This window comes from Chenopodium album, chromosome 9 (assembly GCF_948465745.1).
Source record: "Chenopodium album chromosome 9, dcCheAlbu1.1, whole genome shotgun sequence".
NCBI classification, from domain to species: domain Eukaryota; kingdom Viridiplantae; phylum Streptophyta; class Magnoliopsida; order Caryophyllales; family Amaranthaceae; genus Chenopodium; species Chenopodium album.
In genome coordinates, this window is record NC_137842.1 from 69,156,068 (window position 1) to 69,176,133 (window position 20,066).

The 20,066-nt window shown below is 34.9% G+C and overlaps 3 protein-coding genes across 4 annotated transcripts; 2 read left to right on the forward strand and 1 right to left on the reverse strand.

Annotated features, from left to right (window-relative positions):
* The first annotated feature begins 1,838 nt into the window (after nucleotides 1-1,838).
* LOC145559016 (dicarboxylate transporter 2, chloroplastic) lies at nucleotides 1,839-9,801 on the forward strand. Of its 2 annotated transcripts, none has more exons than XM_081620414.1 (4): nucleotides 1,839-2,546; nucleotides 8,231-8,544; nucleotides 9,019-9,467; nucleotides 9,549-9,801. In XM_081620414.1, the coding sequence occupies exons 1-4, from the start codon at nucleotides 2,238-2,240 to the stop codon at nucleotides 9,662-9,664; spliced, it is 1,188 nt and encodes a 395-aa protein (XP_081476540.1). In that variant the 5' UTR covers nucleotides 1,839-2,237; the 3' UTR covers nucleotides 9,665-9,801. The 2 variants fall into 2 exon arrangements, with proteins under 2 accessions (XP_081476540.1, XP_081476539.1); XM_081620413.1 differs by lacking the exon at nucleotides 1,839-2,546 and adding an exon at nucleotides 4,299-5,159.
* A 271-nt stretch (nucleotides 9,802-10,072) lies between these two features.
* LOC145559015 (putative DNA helicase MCM9) lies at nucleotides 10,073-13,107 on the reverse strand. Its single transcript, XM_081620412.1, has 4 exons — nucleotides 12,705-13,107; nucleotides 12,521-12,623; nucleotides 12,244-12,343; nucleotides 10,073-11,917 (listed from the first exon to the last, which is right to left on the reverse strand). The coding sequence occupies exons 1-4, from the start codon at nucleotides 12,839-12,841 to the stop codon at nucleotides 10,290-10,292; spliced, it is 1,968 nt and encodes a 655-aa protein (XP_081476538.1). The 5' UTR covers nucleotides 12,842-13,107; the 3' UTR covers nucleotides 10,073-10,289.
* Nucleotides 13,108-16,650: 3,543 nt separating this feature from the next.
* LOC145558080 (agamous-like MADS-box protein AGL62) lies at nucleotides 16,651-17,394 on the forward strand. The gene has a single exon (XM_081619230.1). It carries the CDS (start codon nucleotides 16,705-16,707, stop codon nucleotides 17,392-17,394), a length of 690 nt encoding a protein of 229 aa, XP_081475356.1. The 5' UTR covers nucleotides 16,651-16,704.
* The last annotated feature ends 2,672 nt before the right edge of the window (nucleotides 17,395-20,066 follow it).

Below are 20,066 nucleotides of genomic sequence, written 5' to 3' on the forward strand. Positions count from 1 at the left end.
GTATATACCCAAATTCAAGACTAAATTTGGTTGATTGTGGTCGAATTGTTGTGGTAAGTGTAGTAGATCTACAAAGTTTTAACTTTTGTTTTTAGTTTTTTTTTTTCTGTATTTTATCTTAATTTTTCAGTTTTTTTTTCGGGTTTCGGGTTGAGGGGTCGGTTAAGGTGGTGGGTGATTTGGGTGGTTCTAGGTTAGGGTTCGGTGATAGTGGCTAATTTGGGTGGTTCTGGGCTAGGGTTCGGTGATGGTGGCTGATTTGGGTGGTTCTGGGTTAGGGTTCGGTGGTAGTGGCTAATTTGGGTGGTTTTGGGCTAGGGTTCGGTGACGGTGGCTGATTTGGGTGGTTCTGGGCTAGGGCTCGGTGGTGGTGGACTGGTGGTGGCTAGATCTTGGTTAGTTTGGGGAGTGACGGTCTGGGCTTAGGGTTAGTTAAGGGCTTGTGGTGTTTTGAGGTGGTGATGCGCCGCGCCGGTGGTGGCGCGACGTTTTTTTTTAAATTCTATAAATCAGTTTCCGAAGGAAATTCCGTCGGAATTTTCCGGCGGATTTGTGTCCGTCGGAAATTTCTGACGGACTTTTCTAGTGCCTGAAAATCACTTGCGACAAAAAGATTCCGTCGGAAATTCCATCAAAAAAGTGTTTCCGACGGAAATTTCGTCGGAAAAGGTCGATTTTCCTACGAAGGGTGTTCCGACGACGGTTTTCGACAAAATTCCGTCGGAAACGGGTTCTCCGACGGAAAACAAGGTGTTTTCAAGGGATTTTTTCCGTCGGAAAACAGCAGTTTTCTAGTAGTGTCAATTTTGTAATTTTTTGACCTTTTTTTGCTCGGAAATAAAAATTGCCGAGATGTTTACCATGGTCCCTAATACCCTCCGGGAGTCCAATTGGGTCGGTGGAATAATCCAATATGTCCTGAAACGGTCATTTTACCCGTTAACAACTTGCACCGATTTCGTAAACTCAAGCCTACCACGGACGTTCATGACAACATATAATGATCATATATGGTTTCAAACGACATTATATGACCCCGAGATGTATCCCTTAGGGTCTCAAGGATTTTCGCTACCGGGCCAAAAACCTCAAAATTTCCTTAAAAAGCTTGGATATAGCCTTCAATTTTGTAATTTTTTTACCTTTTTTCGTCAGGAAATAAAATTGCCGAAATCTTTACCATGGTCCCTAAAACCCTCCGGGTGTCCAATTGGGTCGGTGGAACCATCCAATATGCCCTTAAACGGTCATTTTACCCGTTCACAACTTGCATTGATTTCGTAACTCAAGCCTACCACGTACGTTTATGACAACATATAATGATCATATTATGGTTTCAAACGACATTATATGACCTCGAGATATATCCCCTAGGATCTCAACACTATTTGCCATTGGGCCCGAAACCTCAAAATTTCCTCAAAAAGTGTGGATTATAGAGTTTTATGCATCTCCTTCCTTTTAGTTCCACTTTTTTTCACTCTATGATTTCCTATTTTCTAATGTTTTTTTAGAAAATTACTTTCTACATATGAAATATGTTTTTCTTTCGTTAATACGAATTAAACATTAGAAATGATAAAACGATATGTTGACTGAAAGAAGTGAGAGTGTAAATCTCCGAGAGAATAGAGAATTTAGTAACTCACTCACACTCCCATGATAGCTCAAAATTCTCATCAATTAGTTGTGACACAATATAATTCAAATGCCTCTAATTACTCTATGATCTAAGCCAAAACTCTAAGACATTTCTCAAAAGAAAAAATCCACTTATTATTGTCATTTTCCTTAGGCGAAAAAAAAGTTGACAATCACCAACACTTCCTCTTATCTTCCATTATTTTTTTCTCTTTCCTAGAATCATTCTCCATCAATGGCTCAAAACATGGAAGTATCCCAACAACATTCTTCCTTCGTTAACAACAACAACGAACCAAATTCCATAAATACCCCTGTTCCCAACCCGACTAATCTCCCGGTTCCGAACCCGGTTCCATTGGCATGGAGTCAAACCCATCCCTCTCATATTCGCTCTCACAACCGGTCTAATCCTTCGGTTCGCCGTCCCTAAACCGGACAAAGTCACAACTCGTGCATGGACACTTCTCTCCATTTTCCTCACCACAATCACCGGTCTAGTTTACGCTCCGTTACCGGTCGGAGCATGGGCATTTGTATGTTTAACAGTGACATTGATCACCAAAACGTTGTCGTTTGAAGAGGCTTTCAGTGCTATGACAAATGAAGTAATATGGTTGATAGTCGTTGCATTTTTTTTCTCACGTGGGTTTATAAAAACCGGACTAGGAGATCGAGTTGCAACGTATTTTATAAAGTGGATGGGTCGAAAGACTATCGGTTTGGCTTACGGTTTGGTGCTGAGTGAGGCTTTAGTTAGCCCGGCTATACCGAGCTCGACGGCTCGAGCCGGGGGTGTGTTTGGCCCGGTAATAAAATCGGTTTCGGTGAATAATGGAAGTATGCCATTTGATAAGAAATCGGCTAAGAAAATCGGGTCTTATCTAAGTATGTCACAATTGCAGGTATGTACGTAAAATGAACATGTAGTGTTCAGTGTTGTGTTGCATATTGCATTGGTTTGATGCCTCCCTTTCTATGTCATCTAGTGTACAATTGTCGCAGTGATAATTCATAGTATAAGGTACGTACATTAACGCATGTAATGAGGGAAATACAACAAAGGGAAAATCAAAATATGATCTTTACTTTTTATTATAAGCTTTAAATAATTTTTTACAATGAAATGGTCTTTATGTCAGATTCACTTACATTATTATTTTAGTGAGTTTTATTCATGTAATTGTCTTGATACCTCAACTAAAAATTTCATACTTCGTATTACCTAACTCGTACTAGTACAATTTATGTAATATGGGCTTTCCACCAACTATTTCACTCTCACACAAAAGGTTTACACTATCAAGGGCAATAATTTGAGAAGCAATATAAAGTATTTGAGTCAATTTGTGTTGATACTTTGAGTTAGTCGTGTGTGATCTCTTATTAATTTCCCCTCACTCCATAGTGTATACTAGTACTCACTGACTATAGTTGGGTTGATCCTTGTACAGTTTCAACTTTCAATTCAATAGAGTAGTTGTTCCATTTGAGTTTAGACTATATATATACTAATATACTACCTTCGTTACATGTTATGTACAACGATTTGACATAAAACAGAAAGGGAAAATGTCTAATTATTGTACAAAACTTGTAACGGAGGTAGTATATATAAATGCTTTACTTGTATTTTATATGATGAAGTAGGAGTATAACTAACTAACTAACTATGTTAGCATCACCTTCAGAAATTGGGCTGTCCATTTTATCAATGGGCTACAAAGTTAGACCCACATATCATCTGCTATTTCATCACTACTCAGTACTCACTAGTAGACTAGTAGTGCTTTTTTTTTTTTTTTTTTTTTCCTGTTAATATCTTCCACATAAAATTAAAATAGATAATTAGAGGTTTTCTTTTTCACTAAAAAAAAGAAAATAGAGGCCGGGTTTTATTCACTAGTAGTGCTTTTCTTCTCTGTTCTTTCTTGTTTTTTAAACATCACCTTCTATCTTCTTATGTCTTGTCCATCATTTCTTTCATTTCCACTTTCCTTTTTCTCAATGATTTTTCTAGGAAGAGACTTACCAATGAAAATTTATTAGTCATATTTTATCCATTATTGTTATTACTATTCAATATACATATTCCTACAAAATCAATCTACCATGTAAATGTTATTTTTAGAAATACATAACTTCCTACATTATCAAATCAACAAGAGCAATAACTAAAATTTAAAAGTAATACACAAATTTGCCCAATAATTCAGAAAACTAACTTTCAATAACCATTGTCCAAACTCTAATACCCAAATCCTCAATTTCTCAAAATATTTTTATCAATTGTACAATTGCATACATATCTTCCTTTATTACTCGTAGTTGTATATAAATTTATGGACGAAACCTAACGCAAGAATCATAACCAACTATAACCGAAACTTATGTACCATAAATTCATGGTTTCCAAATCATTAAAATTGTCTAGTACTTCATACCTTTAAATCATATAAAACCCCCCCTTTGAACAACTCAAGCGTCACTATTTCACAAAACCAACAAAAATACACTTCAATAAAAACATCCCAAACATGTCCTAAATCGTCACATACCCCTTCCCAACTCCACATTCACGACACCTGGCATTCTCACATTAATCCCACTCAAATCTTTTCCATTTTTTTTTTATTTTTTTAAGTAACATTTTACGGCCTTCCATTTCTGATTTCCCTCCTTCCTCACATCGTTCCCTCCGCATCTTTCTCTCTCCTCTCCCTTCACAAAAAATGGAGAGCTTATTCCTCCACCCCACTCTCTCTCTCTCCTCCACCACCACCACCACCACCAAAACCACCGCATTCCTCCGCTCCACCACCACCACCACCTCCCTCCACCACCGCCGACCCCTCTCACTTTCTCTCTCCTCCAAACCCCTCTTCGCCATCAAACCCCTCAACGCCGCCGCATCCTCCTCCTCCACACCCGCACCACCACCCTCCTCCGCCGCCAAAACCACCGCACCACCACCTCCAACCGGCGCAAAACTCATCCCCTTCATAATCTCAATCTCAATCGGACTCATCCTCCGTTTCGCAATCCCTAAACCAGCAGAACTAACCCTCCAAGCATGGCAACTCCTCGCCATTTTCCTCTCCACAGTCGCCGGACTTGTCCTCAGTCCTCTCCCCGTCGGAGCCTGGGCTTTCCTCGGAGTCACCGCCTCCGTCGTCACGAAAACACTCCCATTCCCCACCGCGTTCTGCGCGTTTACCAACGAAGTGATCTGGCTTATTGTCATCTCCTTCTTCTTCGCTCGAGGATTCGTCAAAACCGGGCTCGGTGATCGCATTGCTACTTACTTCGTTAAGTGGTTGGGGAAGAGTACTTTGGGTTTGTCTTATGGACTTGCTATTTCTGAAGCTCTTGTTGCTCCTGCTATGCCGTCTACTACGGCTAGAGCTGGGGGCATTTTTTTGCCGATTATTAAGTCGCTTTCGCTTTCTTCCGGGAGTTTGCCTGGTGGGGAGTCTAGGAAGAAGCTTGGGTCTTACCTTATTATGACTCAATTTCAGGTTTGATTGTTTTGGTCAACTCAATTTTATTGGTTCAAATTCGTATTTTGTGATTGTTTGTGGATCTTGATAATTGGTGTTAAGCTTAGTGATGCCTAAGTCTTGTTCAATGGATTGATTGGTTTGGTTTTGATGTAATGTTAAACAATGTGGTTTAGGAGATTGGATATTATCGATTGTAGAATTTATATGATTTAATTGGAGATTGCAGCTACATTGAGCTTTTATTTGGTTTGGTTTGATTGAGGAATATGCTGAGAATAGATAGGTTTATGAGATTTAAGTATGGGAAAGTAGTTGGGTTGATGAAGTTTGATAAAGTTTTAGTCTTGATTAATGGTTGTTGTAGAAGGTGGGTTTCGGAGTATTTGTGTTATTATGGTAAACTTTATCATCTGGCATATTTGATCGAAAGAAACACTTTTAGCTTGCTATTATGTTGTTTGGGTGACGAATTAAGATTTGTTGGAGAAGTTGGATGCAATTTTGGAAGACTGACTCGAGCTTTATACAATGTCTATGAATGTTGACAATGAGTTTCTTTCTTAAGGAGGGATTGCTGATTTATTTTGGAGAAACTTTATGTGGTTCAATAATCCTGAATAGTGAATAGTGCTGCCTAATTTAAACATGTGAATTGGTATGTGGCTCATACATTGATACTCTTTTAAAAAGATAACTAGGAGGCAAATCTTCTGGTACCTGTTCTGCACAGAAAATAATTCCGTAATTTAGGTAACATGATCCTGAAACTAGGTTATTAAAAGTACTAGGTTAGGTCCCGTGCCATGCACGGTATATCGTAATTTTCATCATTAAATAATGTTATTTTTGATTAAAAAATTTCTAAAACTATCGTGAGCAATTTTTTACCAAAAAATAGTTATTTTCTTCTTATATCATGTCTTTACAAAAATATTTAAATACTTGTATTAATACCACGTTAAAGAGTTGTTTAGTACTTTAGTCGAATGAGTATATTAAATTTATATATGTTGAATGACTGATTTTAAAAACAGTCGGTAATTAGCGAACGTTTTTATAATCATTTGCTAACATTCATTTTATCGACTAATTTGATGCCCATCATTTTAATTTTTCAAAGACAAAATTGATGTATCCTTTTAATTTTTTACAATTAATCAAAGAAGTATGTATAAATTATTAGGTTTTTTTTTCTTCCTAATTTAGTAATTATTCTTGTCCAATATATTCTTAAGATTATATATTCTTAAAAAAAATTCACAAAGATTGCATTTTCAAAATAATTATATGGCAATGTTGCCAAAACGCATACCTATAATAGTTGTGAACCCAGCTATAGAATGTAAAAGATCTTTAATTATTTTATATGGTTAATTATGACAATTATTATTGTATATAATAATTTCCTTAAATATAAAAGTTTTATAAAAGGATTGTTTTTTTAAAAAAAAAAACAAAAATACTAAGGACACACCAGAAATTGACACGTGTCATTGCTGGTGTGTCTTTTAGTATATAGTTATTGATAGCTTTTGGTCAGCTTTCTTTTTTTGTGCTAGACCATCAATGTTGAGGTACTAGAGCTCATTAGATTCTACATATGCTATTACTTAATGACAGCTTGAATATGGGGTGTTCATAATAACTCAGCTCTCCTCTGATCAACTACCATATACAGTTTTATTATTGTAATCTGAATGGTAGATGGTGAGTGGAAATATGAGCTTTGTTCATGAGAGGTTTTGCTTATACATCTCTAAGATGTAGCTATGCTTTCCCCGTTTGCATGTCCTGGTTCAATTGGACTATTTGTGAACTGTGGTGTTCTAGGCTGTTTTTTATCTTGTTTTAGTCCTATGTAAAGATTGGTGGTTATTAATTTGCTATATCAATACACTTAAACTGTTATATATATATTTTCTTCTTTCTTTGTTTTCTTTTTTGTTACTGACATACATCAGATTTTTAATTAATGTGAGTGAATCTTTTGGTTTCTCAGTGTCAATGTCTTCAATGACAATAAATATGTTCCCAATGTTGTTTCACCTCTCGTATTCTGCAGACTATTATGAAATATGATACGCTTCAAGGATTTTTTTTAATTGTTGATGGTCCCCAATAGTTGATCTGATTTGGTTTCCTTAGGAGTTGGGAACCCAAACATCTACATCTTCATACCTAATCATTGTTAGTAGTTAGTGCCTTTCATTGATGGTCGTTACATAGCTGATCTACTTTGGTTTCCTTAGGAGTTAGAACCCCAACCATCTACATATTCATACCTTTTCATTGTTGATGGTCATTACATAGTTGGTCTACTTTGATCTCCTTAGGAGTTGGAGCTTCGATGTTCCACCGGCTAGAAGATGACCAAAGCATTATTGGAGATGTAATATGTAAAATTGCTACTTGTTAGTAGTTGGTGGCCTTACTGCCTTAGCTATAGAGAGAATTCTGATCATTCATAGCAGCAATAGCTTATTGTATCAATGGTTGGATGTGGAGAATTCTAGGTGAAAGAAAATATTCATGTTATTTATCTATAGTCATGAACCATGACAGCATATTTTCTTCTGAAAAATCTTAATGTTGTTTTTCTTTAACTTAGCAAGGTGTGTAGCTTAATATCATCTCGTTACTATTTTTATCTCTCAAAGGAAACTATCTAATGGAGAAACAACATTACAAAGGTTTTTAGTAGGTTTCACTTTTCAAGTATTTCTATATAAATCTTATCATTTGCAACTGGATCATTTCTTGTCGGTTATATATGAAAAAAAAAATGCTGTGAAAATCTTCATAGCATTCAAGTGTACAGTATACACATTTAAGTTCCTGTTGTCGGTTTAAACTTTAAAGAATTATTTTGATAAAAACATAACTGAATTTTTGAAATTATTTTTTCTTACTGTCAAGCTGGAGCCTGTCCCCATTAACATAAATGTATAAGATGTAGTATTGTATTATTTTTTTGTCAATTAACTTTCTTAACCATCTACTGTAAATTAAAATATACTTGTACATGATAGATGGGAATCATGAGATGGACATGTTATAACTATTGATTCCTTGTGTGTGCATGACAGTCTGCCGGTAACTCTAGTGCTCTTTTCCTAACTGCTGCAGCTCAAAATCTGCTGTGTCTCAAATTAGCTGAGGAACTTGGTGTGAAGATTGCATCTCCATGGGTTTTTTGGCTTAAGACTGCCAGTGTACCAGCATTTGTCGCACTCTTGCTTACTCCACTTATTCTATACAAGCTCTATCCTCCTGAACTTAAAGACACCCCAGAAGCCCCTGCTTTAGCTGCTGAAAAGCTCAAGAATATGGGGCCTGTCACAAGAAATGAATGGGTGATGGTTGGTACAATGCTTCTTGCAGTTTCGCTCTGGGTCTTTGGGTGAGTAATATGATCGGTTTGTTTTTTAACTTTTGCCTTTTCTTATACCACTATATTGTGTGGTATTGCGTGTGGTATCATTGACATGGTTGTTGCACTCTACTTTGATTCTGTATGATTAAAAATGCTACTTTGCACACAGATATTCCTGTGCTTGATGGAGAAAGTTTTATTGTGTGGTCATTGTTCTGTTTCTGATAACTGTTAAAACGACTTGAAGTAAAATAGTGGGAGACAAATTAGTGGTGGATTTCATTATTTTTTCTCCCTGGCGAAATTCTTGTTTTTATCTACCAGCAAAGTTTTTTTGTTTTTATCCCAGCAGCACTTACAATGGTCTATAAAATTAAGTTCATGGACTCCATATGTTACTGGTTTCTGTTGGACCATTTGGACATTTTTTTTGGTTTTGTCTGCTTGCTGTAAAAACTAACCCTCGAGTGATGATTATTTTGCTTTTTTCTTCTCTTGCAGGGAGCGAATTGGCGTTTCAAGTGTTGTTGCGGCTATGCTCGGACTGTCAGTGCTCCTGTTGTTGGGAGTATTGAATTGGGATGATTGTTTGAATGAAAAGTCTGCATGGGATACTCTTGCCTGGTTTGCTGTGCTGGTGGGTATGGCTAGCCAGTTGACCAACCTTGGTATTGTATCCTGGATGTCTGGTTGTGTTGCCAAGAGCTTGAAGACGATGAATTTGAGCTGGCCTGCTGCATTTGGTATCCTCCAGGCAGCATACTTTTTCGTCCATTACCTATTTGCTAGTCAAACTGGCCATGTTGGAGCACTGTACTCTGCCTTCTTGGCCATGAATATAGCATCTGGTGTTCCTGGTGTGTTGGCGGCTTTGGGCTTAGCATACAATACTAACTTATTTGGAGCACTTACACATTATAGCAGTGGCCAAGCAGCAGTATATTATGGAGGTGAGAGTCTTCCATTAAATCTTTGTATATTTTTGTTTAAGCGACACTGGCTTTGGCTAATAATGCATTTGCTTCTAACAGCTGGCTACGTGGACCTTCCTGATGTATTTAAAATGGGTTTCATTATGGCGCTCGTAAACGCTGTCATCTGGACTGTTGTCGGGGGATTTTGGTGGAAGATAATAGGTCTCTACTAACATTACTGTTTTGTTAAGAGGTTTAATTTCCCCCATGTATAATGCCCCATTTCACAGGATACGGACGGTTACATTTGCTGGAAATACCAGCCACATTCTTTTTGAGTCTAGTCAGAGTTGGATCATAGTTTCTTGAATGATGGAGGTTTGACAAAGATGAAGCAATCCTGATGTAGAATTTCAAATGTTATTAGTGCAGCGATTGTAATGAGAGGAGAGTTGTCTTTTCTCCCCCTACTAAATTTGCATTCGTGAATTAACTAGGCTTAAACCCTATGAAGTATTTACTTATAACTCAATTCTTCCATCTTATACCTTATATTAGGATAAAATATTACAATTGTAATTAAATGAAGAAATAGCTTTCAGAATATTAGCAGTTCAAGCTCTGAAACATGAATCTGCAGCCCCCCTCTTAAAAACTGCGTTTTCTGGTGCACAAATGTCACCTGAACGATTGAAATTACATGCTTGCGCATACATTTTAAAAAAAAATGTGCTGTATAGACAAGTTGAGAAAGTAGATAGCAACGTAATCACAGTCAAGACAGCAGCAAATAAACCTGCTTGATACATGTGAATGTGATAAGAATATTCATCCATTTAAGCTCCTCACTGCAGGAAACTAATCTACCAATTTCAGTTTTTCAAGGATAAACTTTTCCTGGTTGGCATATTCAATATCTGGGTTTTCTGTGAAATTTGAATGTAAAGCATTCCCAACACTATCAACTATTGCTGAAGTAGTCATGGACGATTCTATACATAAGATAGCAGCAATGGCATCCAACTGAGTCACCTCGTTCCTGAACATTAGCCTTGCATGAGCCTGTGCTAGTCGAATCAGACTTTCTAACATTCGCACTGTGATCCTCGCTGCATTTTCTGTCCCTGATCTCCTTTGCAGTTGGTAGTAACCAGAAATTACTCTCTCTGCTTCCTTAGTAAGTATTGGCCTAAATTTCCCTTTAACATAACTAATATACCTCCTTAACATAGAAAGTGACCAATTATTTGTTAAATCTTCGGCATCTTTTACTCTGCCTGGTTCCTCCTCAGCAAGAATATGGGATGAAACGACTTTATCCCATTCGGGGTTTTTGGTGTCCAATAGAACCAAAACTATATCAAATCTGCTCAGTAAGGGACCAGAAAGTGTAGTATTGACAGATAAAGGTTGGCTGGGATCATACTGTCCCTTTGGATTTGTCGCCCCAAAAACAATGGTTCTGGTACTAAGAGTTGTCACAAGACCAGCTTTTGCAATACTTATTGTTTGTTGTTCCATGGCTTCATGTATGGTGGCTCTGTCATGTTCCCTCATGCTGTCAAATTCATCAATGCAGCAAAGCCCTCCATCGGCTAATACAAGTGCCCCGGCTTCTAGCATCCATTCACCAGAATCTTTCACGGCAGTGACAGTCAAACCAGCACTTGTGCTTCCTAGTCCAGTAGTAATAACAGCTCTGTTGCTCAATTTAGCAGCAAATTTCAAGAATTGGGATTTTCCAGTACCAGGATCACCCACAAGAAGCAAATGGGATTCTCCTCTAACCTTTGTCCCAGAAGCATCAACATGCTGCACACCGCCAATAAGGGTTAATGCAACTGCCAACTTCACAGTGAACAGACCAAAAATCTGGGGACAGATAGCCTTAAGAATTGCATTTCTCCCTTTCAAAGGGGTACCGCTGAATTTTTTCCAGAATATCTTGAATTTATCAACAATGTCATCAGGGATGTCAATCTCAGATTTTAGCTTATTGGTTTGTCTCACATGATTGGCAACCAGAATAGGCTCAAGATCACATCTAACGTCTTTCAAATCTGAAGACCATTTTGCAGTCAAAACACCAGTTATAATCACATCATCTCCAGCCTTAACAATGTCAACAAGGTCATTTTGCAAGATTACACGAATGGAACGTGGGATGGATCCAACACCCAACAGCTGGGCGCTTTCTTGGATCTTGATTTCTTGGTAATCATGGAATTTAGTGCTGTTTTCTACAAGCACAAACTTGTTGCCTTCACATTCCTGGGACTTGTCTGAGAGGCAAGCCAATGGCGGCCTTATAATGTTTCCGGTTTCTAATTCAGGATAAACCGGGAAAACATTCTTGCATTTTCTACATTCATATCTCCTTTCCCCTTCAATCGTCTTGATTCCACCTGATCGTATGACAGTCCCTTTGAGGGTCAGCAGTATGTTACTATGCCGCACCCTCACCTTCCCTATGCTTGGAAAAGTCTCTACACACAAACACAACAATCAACCATCCAAACAATCAATATCAACAAAACTTTAACCCATAAAATATAAGCATATTCAAAAACCTATTTATGACTGCAACACAAAACAATCAAATTGAACTTATGACTGCATAAAATACATCTATTTCGCTATCAATCATGCTCGCCATTCCAAATTTGCAACGTGTTGCAGTCCACCAAACATTATATTGTCACCTCACCTCACCATTTAAAGTTAGTAACTTGCCAGAAAACATATCCAAATGCAACAGATTGAACATAAGCCAAAATAAGAAATCGAAAATCGAAATAAGGGAAAAACAAACCAGGTGATTCAAGGGGAGAGCCCAGTATATTTACACGAACATGAACATTTTCTTTAATAGTGGAAGTTGAACCACCTTCAGAATCCTTCACAATCAACCTCTGCACCGTAAAACCCAGAATCCCAAATTAAAAATATACCTTCAAAATACAAACCCAGATAAAATTCTCCCTTCCAATTGCACACCCAGATAAATTAACCTCCCAAATTACAAAAATCAGCCAAATTCAGGCCTTAAATTCGATGAATTTTTCTGGGAATTCGAAGTAAATCCTTACTTGAGCAGAAACAGCGGCATAATTAAATTTGGGCAAATAATCGGTGGGTTTGGCGAAGATGAGCTGAGCAACTTGTAGATGATCGTTCATAAGCTCTGCAAAACTGGAAATGGAAGAAATTAATAAAATGAAAGAGGATAGAGAAAAGGGGATAAGCGAGGAGAGTGAGAGTGAGAGAGTATACTCGATGAAAAGAGGGTAATGAAGGCGAGAATCAGGAGAGAGAATAAGAGAGCGAAGTTGGTCGGAGTGGTTGGAAGTGAGGAAGGTCACCATGTCTCTGTAAATTTCATCGTCGGCTGTTAACTCCGGCAAGTACATTTTCTGGAATTGTCGTATTTTTTGGGTGGTTTTGGAAATTAAGCGGGAAACATATCGATTGTGTTGGGGAAATAGTTTATCGGGGCAAAATTAGTTTATTTGACTAATATTAGCTTATTGATTTCTGTAATCGTTTGTTTTATATTGATAATCTCATTTTGATTTATTTTTAAATTTTTTTTTTCTATGGTTGTGTTTAGTAAATAACTTATGTGAGCAAGATTAGCTTATTTGACCAACATTATCTCATTTTAAACTTTGATGAAAAACTAACGTTAACATATATAATTATAGTCATATGAAATATTGTTAGATTTATCTCGATGTGTAGTTTCAGAGTATAAGATTTTTATAATTTTTGTTATTTGTATATATGTGAAGTTTATAAGAATTCAAAATGTTCTAACTTTTCTATGCATAAATTAATGGCCGGAGAATTGGATGATGTAGTGAGTATTCATATCGCTACTAATATGTTTTACTTTTAAAGGTATTCCCCAAAAAAGTACTTTTTATATACTATTATGGAGCAAATGAAGATAGAACGTGATGAGATGAGAACATGTAAGATAAGGAGTAAGTGCTAATGTGTAACAAATATTGATATTTTTCCATATGAATGATCGTGATAATTCAGGTTGACTGTATTTATGAATTAGTTTACAAATTGTAAAAAAATTGAGTATGAGGAAGATCATATCATAATATTACAGATCAATTGTAACTTTGAAGTCAGGGCCTGTTCTTATTGACTGAACTCAGCTGAACTGAACTGAACTGAATTGAGCTGAACTGAACTGAACTAAACTGAACTGCACTGAACTAAACTGAATTTCAACGTAAGAGAACAGACCCTTAGTCTAGGCGCTAATTCTTATTCTGTTAAACAATAATCAATAATATAAGAGGATTTTCTCATTGTATGAATGATCACGATATGATAAATTGTAACTTTGAATTTTGTTTACAGGCTGTATCATTGAGTATGAATAATAATAATTCAGATCAATTGTAACTTTGAATTTAGTCTACAGGCTGTGATACAAATTGTAAAAAAATTGAGTATGAGGAAGATCAGATCATAATATTACATATCAATTGTAACTTTGAATTTAGTCTACAGGTTGTGATACAAATTGTAAAAAAAATTAAGTATGAGGAAGATCAGATCATAATATTACAAATCAATTGTAACTTTGAATTTAGTCTAGGCGCTAATTCTTATTTTATTAAACAATAGGCAATAATATAAGAGGATTTTCTCCTTATATAAACGATCATGATACTCAGATAAATTGTAACTTTGAATTTAGTCTACAAGCTATGATAAGAAACCATTGAGTATGAATAATAATTCAAATCAATTGTAACTCTTAATTTAGTCTACAAATTGTGATAAAAAAAATGAATAATATTTTGTAAAATAAAATTTAAATGAATTGTAAATTTTAAGGGTATATAATGAAATATTAAGTCCATCAATGGTATAATGAAATAATGAAATATTAATTAAGTTCGTCAATCTTTTACCATAAATTAATAATATTTTGTAAAATCAATTTCATGCCATAAAAGTAAGTTTAATTTAGCAAAAAATAATTTCAATTCAGTTAAATTAAAATCAGTAACTTTAAACAAAAATATAATAGTAAATCAGTAAGAATAAATTTTAATCATTTAGAATAATTTCAAGTCAGCAAAAATACGGTGAAAAGAATATGACTTAAATTATGCATAATAAAGGTATTAATGTGTTGTTCTAATAATTTGTGCTTAATAATTTGCTAGAAAGTTTCTTTAAAAAAATGCCATAAATCATAATGAATAATTTGGCCCCGTTCACTTCACCTTATTTTTGCTGAATTGAAATTATTTTTACTGAAACAAAATTATATTTAATGAACTTAAATTATTTTACTGAACTTAAATTAATTTTACTAAACTGAAATAATTTTTATTGATTTTCTATTATAGTTCTTCTTTAAGATAATTGAATTTTACTGAATTGAACTTATTTTTATTGAACTGAAATTATTTTTATAGAACTGAAAATAATTTTACTGAGCCGAATGAACTAAATTATTTTTACTTAATACAAAGTAATATTTTTTTAAGGTGAAGTGAACAGGGCCTAATGCATGTTTCAAATTCATTTTCTAAAATTTTACTTATCCTAATTTAACATTATTAGCTTCCTTATATGAAGATTATAATTTTTTTTAAAGAATGGACACATGGTTCAATTCTATTTGTTTTACTTTATTCATCAAAATGGCAATAATATCTTTCCTTATTATGTATGAAATCATAAAATATTCGAATAAATTGTAACTTTGAATCATGATCTGACAGCACATAAGGATGCCAGCTGGAGATAGCTTAGTTGGATAAAGTTTCACATTTGGCAAGACCTAGGATTGAAAATGAATTATACTTGGATCTTTTTATTCACCTTATTTTTGTTGAATTGAAATTATTTTTAATGATTAAAACATATTTTTTCACTGATTTCTTATTTTATTTTGTCTTTAATTTTACTGATCTTCACTGATTAAAAATTAATATTATTAAACTAAATTTATTTTTATCAGAGAAATAATTTTTACTAAACCAACATGATTTTATTGACTATTATCTTTTAAGGTGAAGAGAATCAGGCTTTATTGATTTTTTTTCATCATAAAACTAATTGAAAGTGATTAATCTGTTGAAATTAAACTAAATGGTATAGTACTTAATACAATTGAACTAATTGTTGTATTTGTTAGATGAGGTAACTTATTTTATATATCTGAAATACTTTTTAAATAAAATTAAATTGATTTAAAATATTTTAATTGGCTGATATTTTTTTAAAATTAAATAGCGTATCAATTTTAAAAATAATGAAAACAATGTGAAAAGTAAATGAGACAATTATGTGAAACAAAAATAAGTTCGTTATTAAGCTGGTATAAACTTAAATACAAAGTGAACTTTTCAATTAAAAAACCACATATATATTTATGTGATTTAGGTTTTGTTCTCTTTGCTCCAACAAGGTATTCTAGTCTAAATTTTCTAAAGTTCTGGTATAATCTAGCTGTTTAATTCGATTAAACTTTAACCTATATTGTAAATGAAAGTATAAGAAAAAAAAATATATAATGAAAACATATTTTCTCAATACAAACCGTTTATTTTTCAAATATTCAATTTTCATAACTTTTAGAAATGCATCATTCAAGATAAATGGCAAGAAGTAAACGAAATAAAGAAAATATGACCTAGTTAGGCTGAATTTTTTTTATTTGAACTAATCTAATTTAACCGAATTTTATTAGAATAAGTAATAAAAATAAGGGAAAGAGAACAAAATATTAATTTTAATGGATTTAATCTAATTAATCCGAATTTTAAAAACATTAATATAAGTTCCATTGTATTATTTGTTAGACCGTCCTTTATAAAATTAGATATGAAAATATATTTTTACTGCTCTTTTTTAATAATACTGCTTAAGTTAAAAAAAATAAATAAAAAAAAAACATATTGCTTAAGAGAATTTCCAAAGTATGGTAAAATTTAAAACTTTAAGTTCTTTGATTATAGAACGGTAAAAAATGTAAATACGGGATAGTGTTTAAAGAACAAACGTTGCAATATTAAAAGAATGGAGAAAATACTAATTTTAGTAATTATCGAAATACTCTGTATAAAACAAATATGGAAACAAATCATATTGATATGCCCTACACAATCTTCCATTCTTTTTATAACCCCACCTTGAGCTCTCATTTCCTCAATTCAATTCATTCATCAACCCTTCATTCACTTGTTATCAACTTTTTCTTCTTCTCACAATCAATTTCCCTTCTTTCACTATGGCTAGTCAGCCTACTCCTCCAAAAAAAACTAGAGGCCGCCAAAAGATCAAAATGGAGCGAATGGAGAAGGATAGCAATCGACAAGTTACCTTCTCCAAACGCCGCTGTGGTCTTTTTAAAAAGGCTAGCGAGCTGTGCACCTTATGTGGTGTAGAAGCTGCAATCATCGTCTTCTCACCAGGGAAAAAGGCCTTTTCTTTTGGCCACCCTTCGGTAGAGATGGTAGCCAATCGCTATTATTTTTCAAAATATTCTCCATCCTCATCATCCTCTGATCAGGATATCAAACCGCCCCTTGGGGTTGGGGTTGGGGTTGGGGTTGGGATCCATCGCAGCAGTGCTGGTGTCTGCGATCTCAACCTCGAACTCACCTTAATCAATCGTCAAATGGAGATGGAAAAGAAGAGAAACGAAGAGATGACCGAGACCATGATGGATCTTCCCATCGAGGAGCTTTCATTGGAAAATTTGGAGCGTTTCAAAGCTTCCTTAGAAGACCTTAAGAAGCATGTTATCCAACAAGGTAATAGCCTCATGATGATGGAGGCCGCCGCGAAAGCTCCATCTACTCCTACTCCTAGTACTCCTCCTCCTCCTCCTTATCCAATGCCTTTTACGGGGGTTAATTATCCTGTGTTTGATACAAAGGATGGTGCCTTCGTTGGATATCGACAGGATTACTACTAGCTTTGCATTGCATTGCATGGGAGTATTTCATTTGCTGAGGAATTGAAGAAAACCATACATTAAATTTCATATTTAACGTATGATGATGCAGTTAATCTATCGCTCGTTTCACATTTAATTTGAAGTTGTTGCACCCAAAAAAAAAAAAAAAAAAAAAAAAAAAAAAAAAAAAAAAAAACGTTTTTTATTTCGTTAAGTAGATTATTATGTGTTTTTTTTTTTTTTTTATTAATGTTATGGAGCCACAGGCCCACAGTTATTATCAAAAAATGTTATGGAATCACAATTGAAATAAATAAAATTTTATGTTATTTAAAAAATTATGTGCAAGTCTCAAATACTCTATGTTTTCCTTTATTATGTAAATATTAATCTCTCCATTTTATAACAGAAACATTGATTTCCATGGCAAAACTTATGTTGCTAAGGCTTTGGGGGTGACTTAGGTTCTATAGAAAAAAATTATTGTAAATGTCACGCAAATTGGTGCATTTTCTAGTTTTTAGTTTTTTACCCATCATGATAAAATTGTTGTTGAAAATCGACATTTCCAAAAGATTCCTTCCATTATTCTCGTTAATCTGCACTCTATGTCTCTATGCTTATAAGGGATAACTTCGAAATACCTTGTAAAAGACAATAAGTTTTGTTGAAGCTATTCTCCAGCTTCTTACTTTGAAACTAGAGCTGTAAATTCGAGTAAACAAGTCGGGTAAGAGTGGGTCAGGTTAGATCGGATCGGGTCAATTTAGATTAATTCCATAACCTATGCGGGGTTATTTGGGTTGAATCATGCTTGAGTCGGGTCACGTCGGGTCATACTTCTTATCGTGTTTGGGTCGGGTTAATAACATGTCGGGTTACATTCGGGTCGGGTGAATAATAGGTCGGGTTAAAACGGGTTAGAGTAATTCTCGGGTCCGAGTCGGGTTCAGTTCAAGTCAATAATTTGCGGGTTAGAATCAGGTCGGGTCATTCTCGAGTTCAAGTCGGGTTCAATTCAAGTCAATGATTTGCGGGTTATAATCAGGTTGGGTCATTTCCAAATTGGGTCATTCTCGGATTCAAGTCGGCTTATGTCCAAGTCAATAATTTTCAAGTTACAATCAGGTCGGGTAAATTCCACGTCAGGTCATATTCGGGTTCAACTAACTATATATAGATAATTATCATTTTTATCAAGCTAATTATTTCCTTTCACTATAATATATATGACAATATACTAGGGAACTATAGTCTATAATTTAGGAAGATAATTATCTCCTTTGACCATACAACAAATATATACTATATTTAACTCTTAAACTTGAGGATCATGCTCCTTTCTTTTGCTGGCCTGGACCGACTTGGTCTCCCTAGACAAAATGCTTTGATCAACAATAATAAGGTGGTCTAAATTGCATTTAAGGTGATTTGAAATCAGGTCGGGAATAATTAAGGTTGAATTTAGGTCGGGTCAATAACAAGTCGTGTTAATTTCGAGTCGAGTTAGTATTAGATCAGGTTGAATTTATGGGTTTAGTGAGTAATAGGTCTGGTAAAAGTTAGGTCGGGTCAATAACATGTCGGATTTAATTTGAGCCATGTCAATAAGAAATCGGGTTGATTTTAGGTCGGGTTTGTAACATGTTAGGTTAATTTCGGGTCGGGTTAGGAACGGGTCGGGTTGAATTCAGGTCATATTAGTAACAAGTCGGGTTAAATTCGAGTTTTGACGTCTTAAAACAGGTTTGGGGCAATTTCGATTCAATTCGGGTTCGGTGCAAGTTAATTAAATTGGTCATTGTAAATCGGTAAATCGGTGCAAGTTGTAAACCGGTAAATTAGTCGTTTAAAGGCAAATTGGATGGTTTCAGCCACCCAATTGGACTCCAGGAGGGTATTAGGAGTCATGATAAACATTTTTGCAAATTTTATTGCGGACGAAAAAAGTCAAAAAATTAAAAAATTGAAGGCTAATATCCATGTTTTTGAGAAATTTTGGAGTCTTCGGGACCCGGTGTCTAAAAGTCTTGAAATTTAAGGGAATAAATCTCGGAGCCATATAATGTCGTTTGGAACCATATGTAATCATTATTTGTTGTCATACATGTTCATGGTAGGCTTGAGTTAATGAAATCGGTGCAAGTTGTAAATCGATAAATTGGTCGTTTAAAGGCAAATTGGATGGTTCCACCCACCAAATTGGACTCCCAAAGAGTATTAGGGACCATGGTAAACAATTCAACAATTTTTATATCCATGCGAAAAAAGTCAAAAATTTCCAAAATTGAAGGCTTATATCAACGCTTTTTGAGAAATTTTAGAGGTTTCGGGACCTGGTGTCGAAAAGCCTTGAGATTTTAGAGAATATATCTCGGGGTCATATAATGCCGTTTGGAACCATATATGATCATTATATGTTGTCATAAATGTTCGTGGTAGGCTTAAATTAATGAAATAGTGCAAGTTAAAAATCGGTAAATTGGTCGTTTAAAGGCAAATTGTATGGTTCCACCCACCCAATTGGACTCCCAAAGGGTATTAGGGACCAAGGTAAACATTTCAACAATTTTTATTTCTGGGCGAAAAAAGTTTACAAAAATTCCAAAATTGAAGTCTAATATCCACACTTTTTGAGAAATTTTGGAGTTTCCGGGGGCCAGTGTCTAAAAGTCTTGAAATTCTAGGGA